At 38.4% G+C, this 15,381-nt stretch overlaps 1 protein-coding gene across 3 annotated transcripts in view; it reads left to right on the plus strand.

The window, feature by feature from the left end:
- Positions 1–15,381, plus strand: part of EDIL3 (EGF like repeats and discoidin domains 3) — a 257,146-nt gene that overhangs the window by 189,662 nt on the left and 52,103 nt on the right. For all 3 annotated transcript variants that reach the window (XM_080372557.1, XM_080372556.1, XM_080372555.1), the window contains 2 exons: positions 7,832–7,987; positions 9,065–9,209. In XM_080372557.1, the coding sequence (XP_080228683.1) occupies positions 7,832–7,987; positions 9,065–9,209 (301 nt within the window). The remainder of the gene's footprint in view (positions 1–7,831; positions 7,988–9,064; positions 9,210–15,381) is intronic.

Genomic DNA, 15,381 nt, shown 5'->3' on the forward strand with positions numbered 1-15,381 from the left:
AAATGAGCTGGGAATGTGCAATGATCACAAACCCCAGCAGGGTTCTTGCAGTGCCCAGGAAGTCTGATCTCCTGTATCTGTCCTGCTGTTTCAGTTTTTGCTTTAGCTCCCATCATTCAGTGGATGGTTTATAACCCCTGGTCAGCTTTAATATTCAAAACCAATGAAGAAAATACCTTCATCTGGGCAACAGATGTGTCAAAAATATCTTCATCTGGGCAACGGGTGTGTCAAAAATATCTTCATCCGGGCAACAGATGTCTCACTTTCTAGCACAGTTCCTTCTTAACATTTCCTGGCCTGAGAAGATACACAGGACATAGACATAGCCCACACTGAAGTCAGAATGGGAATTCTTCCCAGTGGTCCTTATTGGGCTTGATGGCAGCTCATTATTTGTTATCAGGGTTTTTACCAGAGTGCATCTAGAGTGCCTTAAAACCAGAAAGGATACCAATATAAAGTACCTCTGATATTTGCACTGGGCACATGAAGAATTTTCCCTGAGTATATTTTCATGGTGATACTAATATTGCACCTTTTGAATGTATTTCTTTTCCCTAAAGAAAAGGGTTTTCATGTAGGATTAAAAGAAAAGTGCATGCTTGTTTCTGTGACCTCAGACTAACATCCTATCTTCTAACCTCTACAAGCTAGTGATCAAAGCTGTTTTGCAAGTGGAAATACATATAGGTATTTTCTCTGACATTTTTATTTACATATTCTTTGACTGATGCTTTAAGAAGTATTCAAGATGTTTTGGGGAAGTTATTTCCAGATATATTAGAATGCAAAAGACAGGAAGAGTATTCACAAGTTCAGAGTATAAGAAGGAATTAATAATAGCAATAAACGACCTTAGTGTTTCTTAGCTAACCTTAAATTTCAGGTAGTTAATACCCATTTAATCAATACTTTGCAAATGAGATGGAATTTTGCTGGGCTACAAACCTCTGAACAACATGAGATTGATTATGGGCCTTTTCTTGAGATGACAGTCTAAACACACCAGTATTTGAATAATTCATATCATCCAGTTAATGGCATTCATAGAAACTACCTTTGGGACTAAAATAATGACTTAATAATAAGAAGAAACAGACTAAGCAAGTTTTTAGTCTGTCTAATTATGTAAACTCTCTGAGGCATAAAGTGAAAATTCTCAACAAAAGCCAAATGAAGTGACTGCTTTTTGGTATTATTCATAACATATGCTCTTCTGTATTAGCATTACATGGGCCAAACAATCCCCGTATTTATATTTTTCATACAAGTAGGGTATAACCTATATGCTGATCTTTTCACAGAAAGGCAAATTAAGTTAGTGGGCTAGTTTGTGTCTCTGATTCATCATGCCTAAATTGGAGCATATGAATAGACGTAGTAAAGATGGCATAGGTGTGTTGCTTTTAGATGGTTGGCTGGGGCTAAGATTGAGTGAACACAGGGAAGACCTGTGGGATGTTTGTTGTTACCACAAGGTATGATACACTGGCGAGGCACTCTGGAAACAATGGTGCTGGAAGGATGAGTTTGCAGAGGATTTAATAGCAAAGTTGTGCAGAGACTTTGCTAGATCTGCATCCACGTAAGTGAAATAAAAGGGTTTTGGGATCAGAAATAATGTGAGTTTTTAGTTGGTTTGACTGCAAGGTACAATTCCACAATCATGTTTGGAATTATTATTTATAAAGTGACCTCTATCAAATGACTGCGTTAGTTCTCCTAGACTATCACCATTATAAGATAAAACATGTTGGCTTTTCTCCATGTAATAAACCCCCTTCCAGGATGGCAGCAACAGCTGGAGTGCTACCATGGATAAATCACTGCATTACCTAATCTAGATGCTAGTTAAAACACATATCACTGCTACTACGCTGACTGCATTAATGCCCTCAACTAAATCTGGAGAAGCTCTGCTGACAGTGCTGATTAGGGCAGTAACAAAAAGCCACAGGCAGGCAAGATATATGAGCACCTTATGTCCAGGTGCCAGCAATGCTTTGCAACAGGGAAGATAATAGTAACTGACCTGCTCTGACCTTCCTGCACCTCATCGCATGCTAAGTCCTGCTCTGCAGCCCCTTGCTCTTGATGTGACATCAGGGTGAAACAGCAATGTTCAGTCGAGTTCAAGGCTTCTCGTGTTTGAAGATGAAAGAGGAAAAATGGGAGGAAGCCTTCAGGGTCACTAAATTTCCCAGTATTAAGAGATGCGTGTCATGTTACTCCTTTCCTGATTTTATTATAAACATTTCCATTGGCAAGTGTCCCTGTTCTTCATCAGAAAATGTTTCTGTGTGCGCTTTCTATAAAGCTTTAGCAGAATTATGACTTTTTTTAAAAAAAAAAAAAAGACAGAAAAATTAATTTTTCATCCTTCAAAACCTGATTAAATCAACAGGGATGGGTTGCTGTAATAAATCGTTGAATGCAAATATGAACTTGATCCCTTATTCAACCCTGGTTTAATATCAGTAGCAGTGAGTATTAGTAAAAATATGTATACTTTCTGCTAGAAAGTATAGCAACTTATTTATAGCAATGCTATTGTGTCTCATAATTGAAACAGGTAAACACCATAGCTCTCTGTAAACTGCATTTCTGTTTATGAATGAAGGCTCATGTAGAGCTACATTTACAGTCTCAGAGACCCAATGTTTCATGAAGGTTTTAATCTAAGCATTTACTGGAAGCTTGCTCTTAAGGTATACTTCAGACAAACCTGTTCTGTATGAAATGTTAGTGGTGTTATTGCTAATAGTGCAGTAACAAATGAGGGGAATCTGGTTATGTATTCTAGCCAGGAGCATCACATATGGTGTCTTCCTAAAGTCACTCCATCTTCTCATTCCTCTTTTCCTCTCCTGCATGTAATAATGTAAATGAGACAAACACCACTGATTCTTTTCTCATTTTTGTCAAGTGCATACCTTCTGCACACTGAATATACTTAATATTTGATCACAAATTGAGGAGGAATATGAACTTCTTCCACTGGTGCTCTCCCTAATCTCTGCTGTTCTGTTACATTGACATATTGTGACTGTTAATATAGTCTTTTTTTTTTCAAGAATTCTAAGGTTTATTAAGCATGCCTGGAAGTTATTTTTGGTCTTTGGATTGTTTGTGAAAAACAAGCATGAAGCAGTTCCCTCCAGTGTTATGGTCCTACATTTACTCACACCTAAAAGTAAAGCTGCACACACCGTGCAGACTTGCAGGACTGTTTCTGAATTGCCTTTGAAAATAAGGCATTGCACAATCTACAGGAACTTGTAAAATTACCTTGCTTGTATTGCCGCTTTCTCTTGGGAAAACATTCTTTTTCATTTGTCTTATTTCTGGTATGGATTTTTTCAAGTTCAAGTAAAATCTTCATTGGCTACATCTTCATCAATATAAACAACTGAATGATTAAGCATCCTAAAATGAATTTGTGCAAGTCGTAGCAGACAAAAACATTAGTACACCAGTGAAAATTGTTTAATAGATAATTACTCCTACAGAATGACTGCTGAGAGCTGGAAACGTGGCATGCTGGTTACTTTTTCCCCTCCTGTTGAAAGAGGTCATGACTCTAACGTGCTGTGATGATAAAAGTAGATTAATCATGGAATCAGGATGATTGTGGTCGTTGAAAGGAACAAGGTTAAAGGAAATTTCAAGGGCTGCTGGGAACTTTTTAAACTGATAGAGCTGATTTTATTCCCCGTCTTGTGGACATGCACTGCAGTAAGGGAAGTATGCCTCAAGTGATTTTCTTTTTACTTAGTTTTGGCTACATGGCATAGTATAGAATAGAAGGCACTGAATAACTGGCAGTACATGAATTCAGCCTTTGATAGTATACACAGCACCGACTCTGAGGAGTTGTATCTTGTCCCTCTGCGCTGTCTATTAACTTGACTGCCATCCCTGTGCTCTAGCTGACCGTTCCACAATATCATCACAGTGACTTTGCACCATCCACCATATTTTGTGTAGACATAATCTATTTCTTGTGGCATCATATTTAAATGAATCAATGTCAGACTACTGGCTGTCTTTTACATGCCGTTTTACCTGGGTGGTTCAGTGTTTGACATTTATTCTAGCCCCAGAAAACTTCCTCATTGAAAAGCAAAATCTGTTTGAGGCAGATCCCGTTACTGATGTTAAGCAGCACCTTACCCAGGTTTCACAATTTGTGTCATGCCATGAGGATGTAGGGCAACAGGCATCCTCAGATCTGCTTCTGAGCACTGCAGCCAAATCCCTGGCTTATGTTGGGTCCCATCGAAATAGGTGCCATGGAAGCTGCTGGGACCCAGGAGCCCTCTCTGAGCTGGGGCTGAGCACAGCTCCATGGACAGGGGCTGACTGTCAAGTCTGAATCTGTTACTCTCAAAATAACCTTAAATGTAAGTGGGGCTGGTAGAACTGATTAGTCTCTTTCTTTTTCCTGTTAGTGGCTTCCTCAAATTTCTATGCAAGTGTCTTCTTCTTACATGGTCTTTACTATGCATTAATACGTAAATTACTGGGATAAATCCCTCAAAATACTATTGATCTCCTATCATCCTTGATCTTTTCCAGTTAATCTACGTAATGATAAGGAGGTCTTTATAACTGAATAAGCTATCATCTTTAAAAAAAAAAAAGTTAAACTGGTTATCGTGCTGACTTTCATGTCTTTGTTTTAAAACACAGTCACCCATGTAATTAGAACATATAACATTCTGTCCTAGATCTGAATCCACAAAGCAGAGCTTCCTAAGCTGTTTTTCTTCACAACTGCTGCAGAAAAATACCTTTGAAAATGCTTTTAGTGCTAAAAGAGCTAGTTCACATTTCACACGGGGAACTTTGCTTCCCACTGAAGTACATTAAGAAAGAAAGAATTCAGCACCTGCTTTGTTATAGTCATTGCACTGTTGTAATATTTTGAGTTTTGCAAAGCTCTGACTTGAAAAATTTAAAAGACATACAAGAACCCATACACAAAGTGCCAATTAATTCCTGGTATATCCATATGCACTTCAAGGAGCTACCACAGGCATGATGTTAGCCCCATGGGTATTTTGCTTGCAAGCAAGCTGCGGGGATTTGAAAGCATTTCCCCCTGCCCCCTTCACTGGGATTTTCCTGCAAACATTGACAGATTATGTAGACCTAATTGCAAAATACAGTATCTTGTATTTATTTCCTGTGTTATATCAAGCTCAATATTGCTTAAAGCCAAAGCTCAGTTTGTGACTCATCAGAATACGGATACTGATCAAGAAAGCCTCTAAAAGGCAAGATTCTCTCTGTTAGAGAAGTAAATAAGATTGTATAGCTTATTTGTGCAGTTATCTGGATAAGCATATAGAGCAGACTGGTATATAGCAGAAAAAAGGCAGGCTTTTTACCTCCCGAAACTCAAAGAACACAGGTTAAACAATATGTATATTAAATTAGTATTTAAAATTTAAATTGTTTTGGTTTCATTTTTATGATTATCTGAAATTATTATTAATTATTAATTAACTATTAAAATTATTATTAAATCTTTCCTTTATGCAGTAGAACGTTGTTTTTTTAATATAAAAAAGATTTTACTTTCAACTATGGTATTAAACTCTGACAGATTACTTTTGGGTGGGTTTATTGTCATTGTTTTGCTTCTTGAAGTACAGCGGTTGATTTGTTGTGCATTAGAGATGGACGCTAGGGCATGGAAAGGAGCCAGTGCGGGAACATAGCATACAGTTATATCTTCCTTTTCCCAAACAATGACATGTGAAGACACTACTAGTAAGTACATGCAAAAGGCAAATAATCAATGGCTGGTTTCTGTTTCACTATGCCTTCTGATTTGTTTTTGGAGATGGTATCCTTTCACTATTAACAATTTTGTGAATATATGAAAAATTGTTTTACTTGCTTGTTTATTAATATTCTGAAATTCTGTATATAGAGTGAAATCTATAGAAGCGATGCCTGTCTGGTTACTATTCTATGTTAAATACATTTTTAAATATAGTTAGAGGGCTGACAGTGGTCTCTGGAGCTGTCCTCTTTCAACTTAAAATGTTGTTTGGTTTTTTTCTTTTTTTCCCTCCTCTGGGAGACCTGGAATGGGGGAAAAGAAGGGTTACCAAGACTGTAAAAAGGCCTGAACCTCTTCTCGTTTATACCTGTTTAAATTCCTGGTGTGAATCCATTCCCCCCCATTGCAATTAGAAATGCTCCAGAGTTTTCCTGGTATATGTGAGAAAGATCCTGTGAAAAATCTTCATCTTTTACAGGCAGCTTCTCCTCTCTCAATGGGTCTTAACCTCTCATACCCATTAATTTCTCATAGGGAGAACTATGGTAAAACTATATTGAAATTTCTTTTGCCTGAAGAAGAAAAACGTGAAGCCCAGCTATTTCAGATAAGTAGCAGAGAAATACCTAGACTCCCTCAAAAAAACAGCAGTAAAATTCCGTCTTTCTCCACTTTCCTATTGTGTATACAGTAAAATATTGAAACACTGAAGTTTGATCATCTTGAGGCCTTAAAAGATGCTAGATCACATTACAAAGTGAGAGAAAACTTGAGACCACACTGTAAAGAATATTGGGATTCAAGTATTTGGACAGCAAATACCTGATCTGTCTCCTGTATATTCCATATATAATATATATATAATATAATACCATATTCCTGTACTGGGGTGGCTGTCCCAAACAGTAGGGATTGCACCAGGTCAGCTCCATGAACTAGGGAGCACAGGTAAGATCTGCTTGGAGGATGCAAGTACTAATATAGTTTAACGTATTATTTACATTGTCCCAGCTATTTACTCTCTGGTGTTTCCATTTGTCTCCTTCTATCACACATCTGCCTGCATCTTCGCACAATGTACAGTACGACAGCTGTTTCTTAAGCTTCATTTGGTGCAAAAGTTGCAGACTTCATCTTCCTGCCCGTGAGAGGGTAGGTGTGCAAGTGCCACAGATTGCTTCATGATTGACTTCGTTGCCGGGACCAACGCCAGCACTGTTTTATTTGAATATCACATTCTGAATGTTGTGAGAATGTAGTTGGCTTTCCCTTCATAGATGGTTAAAGGCGGCAGAATTAACGCTGTCTGAGTATTTTTGAACAGTCTGTGCATCTTCATATTGTATTTCAGGGTGTTGAGCTCAACTCAGACAAATACAGAAGAAACGTTCGTATCCATTGACCGCCATTGGTTTTTTGCTATTGACTGTTTTGGGATTAGTATTTCAGTCATGATCTTCAGATATATGAATTTTCAGCGAGAGTTGAGAAAAGGTCTATTTGTTTGCTTTACAGAACATCCATGTATTTTTACTTTCAGAAAGAAATTTAGTCTGAAGTTAGTTTAGACACTTTTGTATAGGTTTGTAAATTGGCTTCCTATAGAACAGCAGGTTCAGCCTTTGCTAAATTACTGCACTGTTGCATTTCCTTTTTAGAAAGGAAATATATAGCAGTAATCCTATATACCAGTAATGTTATATCCTGATAATACACCAGTAATATCTTGTGCATCAATTATATATATCTGTATTTGTGTGTACACATACACATGAAGACATAAGCATAGTACAGACTTTTGGTTCAGTTTTTTTTCCTTTATTTATGTGCATATGTACATGAAATGAATGGAAGTTAAAAGGAATTAATGCAAGTGTAAAGGTAGTAATTTCAATGCTACAGCTATGTGCGTTTTTTTCCCTTCTGCCATTAAAAATAAAAATAGTAGCAATTTAAAAAAAAGGAATCAGGGGAGTCTAGAATCAGAATTGTGTCCTTCAGATGGTTAGTGATAACATTTTACTGTTATTTCAGATAAACCTGCAGAAGAAGATGCGGGTAACTGGAGTTATAACTCAAGGTGCTAAGAGGATTGGAAGTCCAGAATATGTAAAATCTTACAAAATTGCATACAGTAATGATGGGAAGTCGTGGACAATGTACAAAGTAAAAGGCACAAATGAAGATACGGTAAGATTAAGTCACCATTAAGTATATGAATGAATCTTATGGTTTAGCTGCCTGCAGAAGTATGAGGTATCTCTAGCCGATAAGCATAATTGCCTGATAGTATGATGTAGGTTGCCTTGTTATTATTTTTCTCTGAAAGAAAAAAACAATAAATTTGCACTTCTGCTAAGAATTTCTTATACTTTAATTGATGGTTGTATAAATATTATGTCCCAAGGCTAGAATAATCCTGTTTATTGCACTTAACTGATTTTCATTTTAATTAGTTTACCAGTAATTACTCATTACTCCGTTTTCAGTTTAGTTTTATTACATTGGCAGATTAGTGTTAACCCTTAAAAGCACAGAATCCATTCATATATGCTAACGCCTGTACCACACGCACAATATCATCCAGTGGGAAGTATGTGTTTACAGTTTATAGTTACTACTTATTCTATACAGAGCAGCAAAAATCCCTCTACTGTGTAAGGTAAGATAGAACTGAGGCACTCTGCAGCATTGGACATATTTCCTTTATTAGGAAATGAAAATGCTGTGTGAAGAGGTGTATAATGAGGGAAGAAAACAAAGTACGGGCATATCTGGTTGGAGTGAAGAGCGAATGGAAGAAAGCTTATAGGTTTAACTCAGCTCCCCTTGCGATCAGTGGGCGGGTTACGGTGCACTTCAGTGGGAGTTGGATCAGGTTTTGAAGTAGAGGGGAAAAAATAAATGTCAGTCAGCATAAATAATTGCAGGCTAAATTGAACTGGGACTATTTAATACACTAATTAGAAAAGACGACATAATCTAGTTGCATTAGTGGCTTCAGTTTCTAGGAGTGACAAAATAGAGGTCCTGGTTCAGCACAGGAGGCAAATGCATGCCGACGCAAACAAATGGCAGAATGTTTTGCTTAAAAGCTTGTATGCTGGGCATTAGGAATGATAAAACAACCTCTGTTTGGGGAAGGCTTGCAGAGAAATGTGCAGGGACAGTCAGAAGAACAATGCACATATCTCAGAGATATGGAAATGAACTGAACCTTCAGTAATCCCCCTGGCACATTTTTAGGAATATGTCATTTTATCATAGGTGTTCCGTGGGAATGTGGACAACAACACCCCGTACGCTAACTCCTTCACTCCTCCAATTAAGTCACAGTACATACGGCTGTACCCTCAGGTGTGCAGAAGACACTGCACGTTGAGAATGGAACTTCTTGGCTGTGAACTCTCAGGTGGGTTTCCTGCAATCACCACCACCACCACCCCCCCACGCCCCACCCCCGAGGTCAATCATCAATAGGCACATTTCTGTGCCCAAGCGCTAAACCATGTGCATTTTATTTCTGGTGAAAGGCAATTGGCAGGCCTGAGTTTATTTATCCACTGTTACTTATCTCTTTTTATGTAAATTATTTAAGCAGCAGCGCTCACCTAAGTGATATAAGTGACAGGAGTTGCTTGCAGTGGGGCAGTAATAGCAGTAATATCAAGTGGTAGCATCCTAATAATACGTTGTAAATTTTTCTGTGCACGTTGGCCTCCAATTACATGCAACCTAGAAAAGGTCATTTATAGCAGTTTTACTAGGTAACAACAGCTATCAGGACCCATAACCTCACAGCCTAAGCAGACCATGAGACAGAGTGTCACAGTTACACTCAGCACAGCCTGAACTAAGCGCTGAAAATGGTTTCTGAGAGCTGAAGTTGTTTGTGCAGTGCTGTACAGCAGAGTCATGGCAGAAGCAAGCATCACAGCTGATTTGGGCAATTTCTCTTGGCTGCTGGGTGACCATGCCGATGTGCTGTGTGAGATCCTTAGAGGCACAAGGATGCTTCAGCTGCCATCAAGGACCACTCTAAGTGCAGTAAGATATATTTTGCTGCGCTGCTTTAGTCAAGATTTAAGTTTAGACTTGTTTTGTGGATTTCTAGCAGAAGCAGGTATTGCATCTAGTAGCTACGAAGTAAATGAACAAGTGGAGCCACTATAAACCCTCTTAAGGTAGTAGCAGAAGTTATAGCTCATAAATGTAAATGCTGACCTCCAGCCACTCTCTGCAAGAGCCATGTTCCCTTACAAATTCAGTAAAGCGTGTAAATTTTTTATCTTTTTCAACAGATCAACCTTTTACCGGTAGGAGTGCTCCACTGAATTCATTTAAGAATGATTTTTATGTGGCTGCCTGCTTACTGCACAAAAAATAGTCATCCAGTTCACGAATGATATATCAAAAGCAGGAGTTAAATAATTCTCAGTCCTCTAGTGGCATCAAAACCAGATTCAGAAATGAAAAGTTAATGCATTAATCTCACTGTAGCTTTTTTCCAATATAGATAGGTTTGAGAGTAAATAGCAAATTCTGTCTAGCTGCTTTAGGCTATTAGATTTTTATTTTTTTTTTTATGTCTTCCATTTCTGGAACCACAATTTAGAGTAAGTCCTTGCCAGAATGACCAGGAATTGTTTTGCTCAAAGAACTGTGAAAGCTACTGAAATTAATTCATTTCAGTGGTCTCCTAACAATTTCAAGGTCATCATTTCTTAGAACTGCAGGCAGCCAAGCCTCAGCAGAACAATTTCAATCTTACCGAAAGAAGAGTGTAATTATACATAATGACAGACTAATTCACTCTAATTCCAGGTGGTCTGTCTTAGGCAGAAAAACACTTTGAGAGGTCTGGCTTCTCTAACATGTCCTGGTGCTAGAGAAGAGTCACTACTGAACAGAGGAAGGCTGTCTTGCAGCACCAGATCATGATAAAAACTAACGTTTTTTTAGGACAAACTTCAGCAAAATGTTCAGTATCATCTGCTCTAGGCTCATAAATAGCTTCACTTACCAGGACCTATGGTCAGACCTTATTGAAACCACGATCAATGCTATCAGTGCTTGTGGAGTTGGCCATCAATAAATTAGGCATTAATTTTCATGGCCTTGTGTTCCTGCTTTACTTGTGTTTTGTGCATCTCTGTGTTGTAAATTCCCATTCTTTCATAGCGTATTGATGTGGGCGGAGATAGTGTTTACTACCATGCCTTTATTCATTAAGCTGTTATTAATAGTAGCATCAAGGTGTTGTTTTTAAAAACTGATAACTGTTCACACATATTGTGGTATAACCCCAGCCGGCAGCAAACTACCATGCGACTGCTCACTTACTCCCTTCCCCTTGTGGGAATGGAAGGACAATCGGAAAAAGGTAAAACCCGGGAGTTGAGATAAAAACAGCTCAATAATTGAAATAAATTATTAAAAATTTATTGTTATTATTGTTATTGTTATTATATTTAATAAATTAATAATACTAATGAAAAGGGAGATAACAAAAAAAGATAAATAAAACTCAATAAGGAAACAAATGATGCACAGTACAGTTGCTCACCACCTGCTGACCAATGCCCAGCCAGTCCTCGGGCAGCGATTCACGCACCCCGGGCCAGCTCCCCAAAGTTCATATGCTGAGCAGGACGTTTTGTGGTACGGAATATCCCTTTGGCTAGGGCTCAGCTGCCCTGGCTGTGTCCCCTCCCAGCTCCTTGCGCCTCTCCAGCCTTCTCACTGGCAGGGCATGAGAAGCTGAAAAGTCCTCAACTTAGTGTAAGCATTGCTCAGCAACAACAACAAAAAATCAGTGTGTTATCAACATTAATCTCATACTAAATCCAAAGCACAGCACTGTATCAACTACTAGGAAGAAAATTAATTCCGTCCCAGTCGAAACCAGGACAGCACAACAGAGTCACTTACTTGTGCAGTTCACTCACACGCTCAAATATCTGCATATAGCAGCCTCTGCCTTCTTGCACGTGTCCCTGTCATACGTTGTTGGTGCTCATGTATGTTGGTGGCTGTGTACCAATTCAGCAAATTCTTGGTGTTCTGAGTTTGTTAGTTCTTGCAAACGGATGCTGGTCCCCAGATCTTAACCATCCTTGTGAGACTCATAGCATCTCCTGAGCATGTAATTTTCCTCTTTTTGGAGTGTTGCCTGGTAACTCTCTCTCTATTCTAACAGTACCTTAGGTACCATTCACACAAACGCACACACAAGGGGACTTTGTAATATCTGCATTTAGTGCTAAATCCCCCTCCCCTTGTTCATTTTTAACACCAACTAATCTAGGAAGGAATACTATGTTCATTAATAGGAAGAAATTTTTTTTAAATCTCTTGATTTTCAGAAAATAAAAATATTATGGTATTAATAAAAAAAAAAATCACCTTTGCCCTCAAATAATTGAATGTGCTGCTTTTGCCAATACTATATTAATCCTGGCCCAAGACAAGACATATGTAGACCTTTGCATGCAGATCCATTTGTGGTTTTGCCTCTGCTGCACTGGGTATTTAATATTTCCTTGGGGGGTTCAGCTTTCTTGAAAGAAGACGTATATGAGGGGCATCGTACAGGATACAAACTGAAAAGTAATATATTGTGCCCTCAGAAGAGTCAACAGAGAAAAACCTTTGTGTGAATTGTTTCAGTTTTCAGACACTAATCCACACTTATCCTCATTATTTCACTGCTCCTGTTTCTTTGAGCTAGACCAAATAAGAAGTAACTGCAAACTTATACCTAGCTAGGTTTAAACATACAGATTTATCAGATATCATTTATCACACGTGATGATATCTGAAGCACCTGAAACATTTGCACCTAAGATTCTCCATTGAGCATAGCTGTATGTCTACGTCAGCTCTCTCTAACTTTTAACAGGTTGTAAAAATGGCAAAGGAGATTGAATCCTTTCGCAGCGACATTGCAAAGCAAATTTAAAGAAGATACAGTGCAATGAAGAGGAGACGTCCCAGGGAATCTTAAGCATTATTATAAATACACTTCTGTGAGGGATGACTACCTACAGACACAAAGCTTTGTACCAGTTTGATGATTCTGCCCTTTGCACTCTGGGTTGCCTATCAAAATAAACAGTCGTTGTCCTCTTGTCATTGCAGCAGGGCGCCATTGTAGCTGGGAATGGCGGGGGTCTGCTGTTGCTCTCTGTGACACAGCACTAAGACACTGTTCTGCTACCCACGTGCATCATGTTCGTCTCTTCTGTTTCTCATGGTTCTTCTCACTTTCTCCTGTCACCTTTTAACAACTGTCTTCACCCTCTCTTTGGGGCAGTGGAGAAGGAAGGCGAGTGTAAAATCCTATTACCACATGCACGCATGCACAAACACAAAAGCAGACACATCTGTTGTTTCATAAATCAATGATAATACTCAGAGAAAATACAACTGGTTTTGATGGATTGGACCAGCACTGAAAAACAGTTTTGACAACCCATGTTTTTTGTGTCAGGAACCTCCTTCACATTCCTTGGATGAAATGTTCCTGATGAAAGCCCTTGTGATCCTGGAGTGATACTTCAGAATTTAATAATAAGCAAAGTCCTTCTCTAAAGCAACAGATGACTCTCATTTGTACTGCCAATTGCTCCCTCCTACTCCCAGGAAAATTGGTTGGTTGATTTGAACTTAGGTAGTCCATTCTATGGACAAGGCAGTGCAATTTCCATTTGTGCACTGAGAAGCAGAAGGGTTGGCTTTTTCTCAAAGATTAACTCTATTTTCTGTTTTTTAATTGCATATGAATCATGTCAGTATTTCATATTTGAAATACAGTAGTTACTACGTTAAAGAGATTATAATGATGATGATGATGATGATTATTATTATTATTACTAATTTTACTATTGTTACTATTATTATTATTACTATTATTATCATCTGGTAATACACATTTGCTCCTGCTTTTAGACCCCCAGAGAGGACGTAGTTTTACCTTCCTGATTTGAATCCCTACTAATTCCACTTAATTCTGTGTGTTAAACCTACAGGAGAAACGGAAACTAGAATCTGACCAAAAGGTCAAGGTCTTTGCTAGTAATATCAAAGAAACTAAAAAAAAAAAAAAAAACCCCAGGTCTTTAAATCTGGGTAAACATACTGTGGAATAAATGGATGTTTAAGAAAAAGAGAACCAGCTCTGATATCTAGCTCAAATAAAGTGAAAAACAAAATAAAACTTTGAAGGTTTTTCAAGTGGTCACAGTGCATTGGCTTTTTCAAGAGACACCAGCTGAGTAGGGTCATGGTAGCAGCAGGAGAGCCTTCATAACTTACATGTGTGCTTTATATGAGTCACATAACATATGTCACAACGCAGCTGGTGAATTCAGCAAATACCTGATAGGAGCCAGCTCAGCAGCGTGGGATGTGAGTGTCGGGTAGAAAACTGCTGTCTTCCCAATGATACATGAGGTCAAGGTTCTGTGCATCCACAGGGATGATGCACTCCTTGCAAAACCGAGTATGTTAGATCCTGGGCACACTCTCGCTCAGTGAACTATGTTAAAATATTATTGGCAATTTAACTGAGTCAAGTCAGTTACAGAACTGAGTAGGGTACATGAAGCTGTGAGGTGAAAACTTTGGGACAACTTCACATATGCAGGTTTTTGACAGCTGGGCAGGGAGGAAATGAGAAACCAGCCTGATGTTCCCCTCTCCATCTTTCACCTTCTTCTCAACCATCAAACATGACTCCATCCAACCATACATCCATCTTTCCTGACCTCTTAGAAGCCCTCTCGCTCTCAGCCACTCGACTTGCCTGCATTTTTAAATTACTTTTAAATCTTAAAACCAGGCAGCTTATCTGCCTCCCTTGGCTTCCAGTACCATTGTTACACTGCTGCTTGTTGTCAGCTTACTTATTCCCTCTTCTGGGTCCAAATGTACCTTCTGTGTTCCCAGTGTAAAATAACAAGGCAGAGGAACATAATGCCAATTACTAATTTATTTCTTTTTTTTTTTCCCATGGACACCCAACAGAGAAAGGAGAAGCCCAAGATCTAGCTTTTGCTAGAATCAAAATAATTCAATGATGTGGTTCATCCACCTGGTTTAAACAAATAAGCCATTAACTCTTGATTTCTCTTAGGCAATCATCTACTCAGTTGGCTTTCTGTAGTCTGCCATTCTGTCAGTGGGTGTTGGGGCTTTCTACATTTTTTGGCTAGGTGTCAAAGAAATTCAGAACTGTAGAAAAAGCTCAGTGGTTGCTAACATTTTACTTCAGCAGTGACTTTAAGCAAAATTAGTATTTCCTCAGTAGGCAAACACATGGTTAATGTGTCGTGGCATAAAAGCATGAGAAAATCAAACTGAATAGAGGAAACAATAGCAAGCTGCTGGACAGGAAAATAAAACCAAGATAAGAAGAGATGAAAGTCATCTTTTCTGTTTGTATGCCTTCATAAATTTATGCCAGGATAAAATACGTTGAATTCTCTATCTTGTTTTTTGATTATTCCAAGGTAGTGTTGAAATAAAGTGTCTTGAATTGGCTATTTTTTATTTGTTTGTTCACAAGTTCCTCCAACAATAGT

Source organism: Falco punctatus, assembly GCF_963210335.1.
Source record: "Falco punctatus genome assembly, chromosome: Z".
Classification (NCBI taxonomy): domain Eukaryota; kingdom Metazoa; phylum Chordata; class Aves; order Falconiformes; family Falconidae; genus Falco; species Falco punctatus.